General features: G+C 38.6%; 1 protein-coding gene across 2 annotated transcripts; it reads right to left on the bottom strand.

The window, feature by feature from the left end:
• Window positions 1-6,233: 6,233 nt before the first annotated feature.
• On the bottom strand, window positions 6,234-10,108 carry LOC132191424 (FT-interacting protein 3). 2 transcript variants are annotated; one of them, XM_059606435.1, is made up of 2 exons: window positions 9,838-10,108; window positions 6,234-9,010 (listed from the first exon to the last, which is right to left on the bottom strand). In XM_059606435.1, exon 2 carries the CDS (start codon window positions 8,894-8,896, stop codon window positions 6,569-6,571), a length of 2,328 nt encoding a protein of 775 aa, XP_059462418.1. In that variant the 5' UTR covers window positions 8,897-9,010; window positions 9,838-10,108; the 3' UTR covers window positions 6,234-6,568. The 2 variants fall into 2 exon arrangements, with proteins under 2 accessions (XP_059462418.1, XP_059462419.1); XM_059606436.1 differs by lacking the exon at window positions 9,838-10,108 and adding an exon at window positions 9,332-9,350.
• Between the last annotated feature and the right edge of the window lie 297 nt (window positions 10,109-10,405).

Raw genomic sequence — 10,405 nt, forward strand, 5'->3', positions numbered from 1 at the left:
GGAGGAGGGTGAGTCTGTGTCGATGAAGTATGTGATTCTTCTTTTTTGGTCATTGAGCACATGTAGTATGGACAAAAAAGTGGCATTGTGTACATTTGTAAAAAGAGGCCGAGATTATAAACTGTATACACCCATCACACAACTTGTGATTCAAAACCTCTTCATGGCTAAGAATAAAATTATGTGGATGGCTAAAATGTTGTATTTGATCACCGGGCTTAATCATCTCCATAACATCAACAAATCTCTCAGGCGGCAACACGAGATATAAATCTGTCAGTCTACGTGCATCTGCACAATACAAATGTACCACAAAATTACATTTTTGACAACAAAAGGCTGCATTCCCAGTCTTCACCTTTTGACGACATAAATTACAAAATATGTCATTGAAATTCTTCACTTGGCGATGAAAGGAATATATAAGAGTGAGGGCGTGATGGTGTCTTGAAATTATGATGGTGCGTGGAAATCCAGCACATCTAGAGTGAATGAAAAGTGGACAGATGGTACATAAGGAGGCGAAGTCTGTGCCTTCTTGACCTCTTGCCTCACAAGTGAAGTGGATATGCTTAAAGGATGGGACAAATGCATGTTGGCAATCATCAATATTATTAATCAGTGTGCATGTAGCACACGTGATGTCAAGGTTGAAATTGCACTTATTGCAACTGTAAAAGATGCATGTACAACACCATTTACCGCAAGCATTACAAGTGCTAGAATATTGCCTTGACGGCATAAGATTAAGGATGTGGTTTGGGTGTGAGGGGTGGCACTGTATCTGGCGGGGCAACTGGGCGCATGATTTGTGAAGTCAAAAGTTGCATTCGGAGGAGGTAGAGCATTTGTACCCGGGACCCTCTACTTGCTCCTCGCATGCCATACAAACAACTCCTTCCTTGCCATCGTCACTTCTCAGCCCTTCTATAAAGATCAACTGATCATTATCGTGCCTACGACCGAAATGAAAATAAAGGGTTGATGTGGCGAAGCATGATACATGACAGAGGTATTGGCATGTATTGCATTTGAAAGTGGGACCCACTACGGCCGTTACATGAATACGTAACGGGCATAGATTTTAGGTTCTAATGGAACCTAGACCTTATGGATTTTGAGGAAACCTAAAAACCCCTTTTCAAACTCAAGGTTTGGAATTAATTTTCTGATCCTTTTCATTAATGAGCTTGATGTCTTTAAATAGACAATTACAATGCATAGTAAAATAAAAGACTAATTAGAATAAACTACTGATAATACGTATCCCTAATATTTAAATTATAATAACTACTCTAATGATAATACTTATTTCTAATATTTAAATGCTAATCTTTAATCTAATGTTATCTATAAAGATAACATATTATCCTAAGGTATTTTAATCATAAAATACATCTATTATTAAACCTCTAACATTCGATTCCCCTTAAGGAGACCTTGTCCTCAAAGTCTAGAAATTCTTTTCTTCCTTCGTTACTCGTTTCAGGCGTTCCCTCGGTGGCCGTTCAAGAGGTGGGATCAATTCTTTGTCATCAAGCGTCCAAGTTTGCACAAGCCCACTCACTTGCCACTGCCAATGAACATTGGACTGCCTGTTGTTCTGTGATACAGGATGGCGACAAGGCGCTTGCAATGGAGCACAGGGTGGACATGGTTGCCTTGTTTTGGCTACGTACAATGATGAACATTCCTTCATTTCATCCTGTCTTTGCTGTTTTACAATTGACCATGCAATGTAATGACATTGCGATGGGTCGTGCAATTTGACAACGTTGTGGATGGTTTTGGTTGGTTGGGACTCCAATAGTGGCTGGGAATATAGTGATAGCATGGGATATGGCGGTAGCACCATTTGTGGCTACTCGTAGCAATGAAGTTCATCGTTGTTATCAGCTGAACCATTGTCAAATTTGGCAATCAATGCAGACAATTTTTTTTTAATCCTTTCATTATTTTCTTCCATCTTCTTCATAAAGCCTTCAACCATAGTCATAAGGTTACAAAGTTGCTGCTCAAGTCGATCTAGCCTTGGATTCGCCATTGAACAAGATCGCGGCTCTGATACCAAATGTTACGTGAATACGTAACGGGCATAGATTTTAGGTTCTGATGGACCCTAGACCTTATGGATTTTGAGAAAACCTAAAAAACCCTTTTTCAAACTCAAGGTTTTGGATTAATTTTCTGATCATTTTCATTAATGAGCTTGATGTCTTTAAATAGACAATTATAAAAGACTAATTAGAATAAACTACTGATAATACTTATTCCTAATATTTAAATTATAATAACTACTCTAATGATAATATTTATCTCTAATATTTAAATGCTAATCTCTAATCTAATGTTATCTATAAAGATAACATATTATCCTAAGGTATTTTAATCATAAAATACCTCTATTATTAAACCCCTAACAACGGCCGATTCATTGCACTCTGTACAGACAACTTGTTCCTTGCCATCATTTTTCAGCTCTTCTACGAATGCCACTTTATGCCAATCGCCGTCATCGCTTCCATGGGCAAAATTAGTATGTGTCAACCACTCTCTTAGAAACTGTTGCATCTCTATCTCTCGCTTTCACTCGCACGCGCAACACAACGGAGAGGTAAGTGGTGGTTGGCAGCTGTTTGGTCGTATAGAGGGAGCTCAAAGCCTCAAACTAAGTGGTAAGATTTTTTTTGCAGCTTTTTAATATTTGTGATTGCAAAATATTTACTTTATGCCCAAGCAACTTCAACTAGAAAAAAAAAAAAGCAAAAGATTTACATTTGCCGAATTCCACCCCTTTGTGACAAGCAACTTCTAGGAGAAAAGAAAAAAAAGCAAAGCATCTCTAGACTTTGTGCCAAGCAACTTTGAGTTGAAAAAGAGAGAGACAAAAGAAGTTGCATATGCATTAAGTAAGTAATAAGCATATCTTGCGAGGAGGTGCAAGTATATATATTGTTATTTTCACTTCCTTTTACTTTTTCCAACTCCAGAATTTTCTATTCATTTTCTATCTTATCTTCATTTAGAGGTAAATATTATACTGTAAAGTTTGTGAGCCATGCTGACAACTCTCGAATTAATTAATTAGTTTCATACAACGTATTTCTTTTCTATATATTTCTGTTACCTGGCCTATACTAAAGATTTTCAATGGCTTTTACTTATTTTTCGATTTATATATGATCACTAATTTTTTGGTTTAAGAGAACCGGCCTATATGGTTATGTCATGGTGTGGTTAGCAAAAAAAAAAAAAAAAAAATACAAGAGAATTGAGTGTTTTCTTCCCACGCAGATAAAGAAAGCAGAAGAGTTTGTGGGTACGTTGATAAATCGCTAGGAAAATTTATCCGGAGGAGGTAGAGTTTGTGGGCGCATGATTTATATAGTGGGTTGATCAAATTTACCTCCTAATTTTATTTTATTTTATTTTTTCTAAACTGGAGAATTTTCCTAGTGAATTTTGCGTGTGCGTTCTATTTTTGTTACTTGATCAATTAATGGTTAAGTGATTTTGGTTTTACTTACTACTTGATTTGTTGAATTTAATTTACATATGCACTAGTTTGGATGGGTAATTACAAAAGTGATGAAAGTTCAAAGAATTAAATGAATTTTCTCCAAAAATTTCAAATCAAAACACAACAAACATTTTTCAAAATATTTAACAAACATAGTCCTTGTTGTTCATTTTCCTAGGCCCATTTGTTTCGACGTTAAATATTTATTAGAAAAAGTTTCTCCTATTTTTGAGAGTTTGGTACAACATAAAACATTGATCATTTCAGTTGATCTAAGAAAATAACATTCATGAAGAAGAGTAAAATAACTTACGTTTTTCACGTGTAAATCATTTTTCGTCGATCTCCTACACCTTAGGACAAGCTATTATGCACTTAAAAAAAAAAAAAAAAAAAAAAAAAAAGGCAAATCTTGGGTTGCTCGAACACCTATCCAAACAGGTGGGCCTCACATACACCTCTCACAATTACTTACCCAAATTACAAGCAATATAAACAAACAATTGCAACGAATCTCAATTTCACCCTCAAAGACCTTGTATTCTCACTCTCTACCTCTACAACTCATCTTCGTCGTCTCTCACTTTTTCTTGCAACTCCTCCAAATTATATGAAAATATCAGAAAATTTGCTAATTTTTCAGCCGAGCCAAATCCTAAAAATATTTTCAGTAAAAACCATTTTTCCTTAAAAATAATTTCAGCTGAAAACATTTTCCAAACAAACAAGCCCAAATAATCACGGCTCCCCTTTACTTTTTTCTAGACCTCCACGACGGTGTCTCGATATACCATCACGGCTCCCCTGGACTGAAGAAGACGAATATACCAATCTTCTTGCTTAAGCAAGACAAATGAATTATCCAAACGGGCCTATCTTGCCCAGAAGACAAAAAATAAAACAAAACAAAAGGCCCTAATCTTTCCTTCTAGTTTTAAAGGCTGTAACAGACTACAATACCTGACTCAGCACAAATGGGCTCGAACCGTGGGACTGACTCAGCCCTACATCAGCTTTACAGTTGACCTACCGAATAAGAGTGCCGACGTGTGTAACGTTCGTCAATTGTCGCCATCCATGCAAATTATAGTAACAATCTCCAAAATACACTGAATTTTTCGCCTAGAATCAATTTATATTTTCTCAACAGATTAAATTATTCAAGCTAGTAAATCTATAGAGAATAGCTTCTATGTGGATTGTGCACAAAATCTCTCTTTTGTGCCCACTATTCATAACCCGACACATTAGCATGGAACACAATAAGAAAAAAAATACAACCACATCAAATTATACCAAATATGAAAAAAAAAATAATAATAATAATTAATTTTGTTTAAAAAAACAAAGATTAAATACCTTATTCACCCCTAAAATTTAATTTTTATCACAAAAAATCTCTCTGGTTTACTTAAAGACTGAAATGACTATTTCATCCATCAGACCCAAAAGATATAAATATCTTGGGTCAACCCTAAATATTAGGCATAAGATCATGTCATATAGGTCAAATCCTAATCCAACTTATTTAATTGAATAGATCAGACCCTTCAATTCTAATTCCCTAACCAAAGCATTGCGCTGCTCACCGTCTCATTCCTCCACCACCACCATGCCACCAAGCCATTGTTAACCCCTAGGACGTGAATGTGGGCTGACGAGAAAGAGACAGACAAACAGAGCAGCAACGACAAAAGACTGGAGGGAAGAAAGTTCGTTACAGGCTGTAAAGAGAGAGAGAGCACAGCAAATAGGGTCCCCCACATGTCTAGAACACAGAAGTGGCCACAGGATTTCAGGAATCAATGTGCCTTTTTCTTTCTTTTCTTCTTTTCTTATTCCCAAGGCCTTCTTCAATATGGATGGATGGTCCTTGCAGCCAAAATTTTCTGTTGAAAATTAGACAGGCTCCGCTGTATAGGGCACTTTAATCGATCTACTTTGAGGTACAATAAAGAAGCAGAGGTAATTTAGCTTCAACCACATGGGACCCTTGTAAGGTCGTTTCATTTGGACGGTGCAAAAACATGTTTTTGTTAGGTTTTGCATCTCCTCCTAGAGTAATAAAAGGGTAAACTTTGAAATATTCCAAATATCATGCTAGAAAAGATATCCCTAAGCAGATGCAGCAAGGTTATGTGGCCCATCTGTAGAAATATTTCTACACAAAATAACAAATGAATAAAAACAAATTCATCATATTAAAGCATTTACAATGCCACCCATCTATCCAAAAAGAGAACAGAATCCCATAATTGTGGGCACGTGGAGGGAAGGGAATCTGTCTTAACAGTTGCATAATTTATCAGGGTAAAACAAAACCAACTTGAAATAAACAAGGCATGATACTAGATCGAGAAGAAATGAGAAATTTAAGTAAGAAGAATGTCCACATTCATTCATCTTAGCTATATATACTAGTACCATATATTAACAAATCACTGTCACAAAATTCCAAATGACCTTTGATAATAGATAATATACAAGTGTGATGATGATGCCAAACTAGCAACAGATCATGGAAATCTAATAAACTAAAAAGAAAGTCATAGTTGATCACACTATGCAAAAGTATTCATGTCAGGAGCAAATTTTTAACAAAACCTTCACATTTTGCAGTTAATACTAAGATTTAGGCTCATTACAAGTCAATTTACTTGTCAATCAGTTGTTGAGGAAAAAGAAACTACTTCCATCTAGAATGATACAGGAATTTATCATGAAAAGCCCCATCAAGCAAAATCTAGTAATATAATTAAGCATGGAGATGGTTCAGCATAGGCTAATTCACAACCTACAAAATTATAAATGAACAATAACTGATTACCATAAAGTCAAGCTTTAAACATAAATACCATAAAATGGCATCAATTAAGCCGCAAATCCACAAAATCTACTACCTTCAGAGGAAGGTTACACACAGAATCCAACATCTGCCAAACGATGAAAGCAGACAAGCTCCATTTGTTTCTGCATCTTCTCACTGACTTAACCCAAACGAGGGGAACTCATCCCACCCAAAAGCAATTGTAGATGAAATTGCTTTGCTCATAACATGCAGTCTGTCCTTGCTGGCAACCTCCGGAAGAAATTCAACGGAACTGAAGGAAGCTTATGACGAAACCTTGGATGTCTCAACATATAAAATCCAGTGAGAAGGGCCACAACTTGGAATGGTGTAACATAGAGGACAATAGCAGCAACCAGACAGAAAATCACAAACAAAGCTGTTGCTCTTGGATCACGCCAGCTCAGCAAAGATTGTAGCCTCTCCCCTTGAGTGGCCAAGTCACCTACCACTGTCTGAATCCTCCCGGCAATACTTCTCAACCGATCATATCGCATCCTTACAATGTCAGAAGGCCGGGAAGTTGGAAACGTATCAAATTCTTCATCAAGTTCATCGGGATGTGCATTATCTGCATGAGAAAGACGAGTGTCCATGTGGGGAGGATGCCTTGGCCTCCATCGGTAATACCAAACCCCAATCAAGAAAAGGTATAGAAAAATTGTGGGTAAGATGAGCTCAGGGTACATGACCAGTATTATAAACAAGATATGAATCAATACGGTTGTGATGGGGTTTTTCCAGTTGCAAATCTGATCAAACCATTTTCCTACAGCAATTAAGCCACTCAAAACTCCCATAATCCTGAAAAAGTTTGCTTTGCTCCTTCTCATACTCCACATATGGGAGCCCACATCCAACATATACTCCACCACCTCTTTCCTCAGCGGTGGCTCAGCCCGGCTCAATCTCATCGATACAATTTGAGTTGCCTGATGCCTCAAGCTATCAAGCTGTGTAACAGTTAATGGATAAATATAGTGCATTTTAGGCAAAAGTGGATGCGAGTACATGTGCATCATATTAAGTAACGAGGAGCAAGTAAACCTCACAGCCAAATGAATTTCACCCATCTTCTTCATCCCATTCGGGAGTAGAACTAGAAGCGGATACGAGTGTGTGTAAACCCGATCTGTTTCAAGGGTAGAAAGACGAATCCTTACCTTCCCAATTCTTAAATCCTTAGCCGCCACGGCCTTATCTCCTCCATGCAAATGACAGTTATCAAACACCCCAATTGTTATGACCGTACAAGGATCATATACTTCCCAAGTATATTGCTCATTCCACTTGGGTGTAAAACTGTCGATAATAGTCCTTGTCCTAACCCACTTTTGACCATATTTTGCCACACAATAAGAATCTGTCGTTCCATGCCCATCTTTTGTCTTCATTGGCATCAGGCCCTGAGCATTTAAAATCCCCAGTTCCAGTACCCCAATGCTGGTCTTCCACAACTGTTTCGCTGTCGGTCGAAGGTCACTGCTATAGTGAGTTGATTCATCCAGGACATGGTAACCACCTTCCAAGCAGATCCTCATATGAATCCGGCTGGAAAATTTGCTTTCCTTCTTCTTCTGGTCCCCATCTACAATAAAATGTTTTTCAAGATGAAACCACTTACTGTTCACAGGTCTATGATCCAACCTCCTGTCCACATGCTGCAAAAGAATTGCACACTTCCCCAGAACTTCATCCTTGTTCGGTGCAACTCTGTCCTCTACACTTAATACCAGGGGTTCCTCAAATGGTTCCGCTGCTACAAACATTAAATCCTCGTTCCACATAGGATTAATAGTCCTGCTTGGAGAAATCCTGGTTCTTAAAGCCTGATTCCCCAGGACAGCCTTAACAAACACTTCCGGGAACCTACCCTGATTCCCTGGTTGCAAATCCTGAGCTTCAATTACATTGACCCTCAAATACCAAAGCTTAGGAGAGAGGTATACCTTCGAACGAATATTAGCAAGACCATCAGTTCCGCTAACTCCCGCTGCGTCTGAATTCCATGCTTCCGGAAATGCTTCATCAGCTTGAGTACCCATCCAAACAGCCAACATCAGCTCCCCCCTAACCTTATCCCCCTTCTTATCCTCCAACCTATACCACTGAGGTGCCAATGGACTATCCGGGGGAACCCGTTTTGGAATCTCATTCATATCAAACCAAACCCGACCAATGAAATCATCCTTTACCAAATCCTTATCTTTGACAAATACGTCAAGCACTGAAGACTGAATCCGATCTCTCGAAAAAGCAAACACCTGGTTCCACTCGGGATTTGTCTTCTTCTCAAAATGCCGAGTTGTACCCTTGTAGTTTCCGAGCTTTACCTCCACGTAAGGGTCACAACTACCTGTGACATCTTTTGCGGGCAACTCCTTGGCCTTGACAACTCGTACATAGAGATATTGCATCTGTTCAACGAGGTCATAGGTGCTCGTGTGCTTGTCACCGGAGACCTTTCCCCCCCCAAGATGGGGATTGGTCTCCTTCAACAAGAAGTCCTCTGGTGGAGGCCTCTGCATCTTCTGTGTTCAAAGCAGAGACACCCAAATGGAAAGAACTGATGCCGAAGTTGAAGAGCTAGATGTTATAGAAGAAGGGCCTGAGTTTATAATAATTCAAAGGTTCCCAGAAACCTAAAACATCGGAAAAAACAGAGTCAAGTAGCCGTTGTACAATATTAAAATAAGTTACCTAAACATTCGGAAAACTCAAAAACAGGATAATAATAGCAATAAAAAATTTGAATGGGGAGAAAAAAGATGAAATATTCAAAGCAAAACAATACGATAGATAAGAGAGAGAAACAAAAAATGAGAAAATAAAGGCTTTTTAAAATTTGATTTTAAGAACTGGAAACGACAACAGATAAAAAGTAAAACGTAGAGTAGTCGCTAAGAAGCCCAGATCTTTTGGCACAAGAAAAATTCTTGAAGGTTTAAAAGGTAGAGAATGACCTTAGGAACCTCGGATCTAAATGTTCGGAACCAGTAAGAAGCAACACCGGAAAGAAACAGGGTCACAAACCACGAATAGCATAATCAAGTCTATACTTTTTAGATCGAAGTGCAGAAGAAAGAGACGCTCAAATGCCGTGTTTGGTTGCCGAGAAAACCCGGAAAACCCGACAAAGCAAGCGTGGGAAAATAATTTTTTTTTAATTAAAAAAATAAAAACCGCTTGAATCCTGGTTCTTTTCATTTAATGCAGACTCTAGAAAAGGAACAGACCGACACTCAACTACGTGAAACATATCCATCTGCCTCAGTTCATTTAATTATTTTCTTTCCTTTCCCTTTCCTTTTCCATGACATAAGCAACACAATGCTCATAAATACGTTGTTTACATTTCCCACAAATTTTCACGGCAACCAAACATTTGAGTCAGAAAAAAAAGCATGGTAAAATGACAACAGTTTTAGCCACAAACCTCAAAGAAAGCCAAAAGGTTTCAAGGCATTACCTTGAAGATAGAAGAGGGTCACCGAAACCCTAGACCGGAGTTCTTCATCCGGTTGAAGCAAACGAAAATAGGGTGCTTGTTTCTTGGGGAGAGAAATCAAAGTGATAAGGTGAGAAATCGTAGAGAGAGAGTGAAAGAGCGTAGCGAGGGAAAGTGAGAGAGAGCTTTTGCTTTTGCTTTTGCAGGGTGGGATCTGATGAATATGTGAGAGATATACACAGAAGCTCCTCTCTCTCTCTCTCTCTTTATTTCTCTTTTTTGACTGTCTCTGTGTGTGTGAGAGATAGAGATAGAGATAGAGAGACTGTTGCTGTACAGTACAGTAGCGGTAGGGTGCGTGGGGCCCTGATCAAGCGTGCGTACGACTACGGTCGGACCAGCCTCGCACGTGGGAACAACGTTGTTTGTTTCTCCCTCCCCACCTGAGGTGGTGGTGTGGGGGTGAGGGGCTTTTTCACCGTGCCATTGGATTCCCCCATGTGGCCCTGTTGGTGGGGGTGTAGGTCACTTACCTTATTAACATGGGCCTGTTGGCATTTTTACCCTTCCACTTTCACTTTTGGCATGT

This window comes from Corylus avellana, chromosome ca9 (assembly GCF_901000735.1).
Source record: "Corylus avellana chromosome ca9, CavTom2PMs-1.0".
NCBI classification, from domain to species: domain Eukaryota; kingdom Viridiplantae; phylum Streptophyta; class Magnoliopsida; order Fagales; family Betulaceae; genus Corylus; species Corylus avellana.

Bases quoted from the DNA above. Each gene is read 5' to 3' on its own strand.
- LOC132191424 (XM_059606435.1), bottom strand. From the start codon at position 8,896: ATGCAGAGGCCTCCACCAGAGGACTTCTTGTTGAAGGAGACCAATCCC.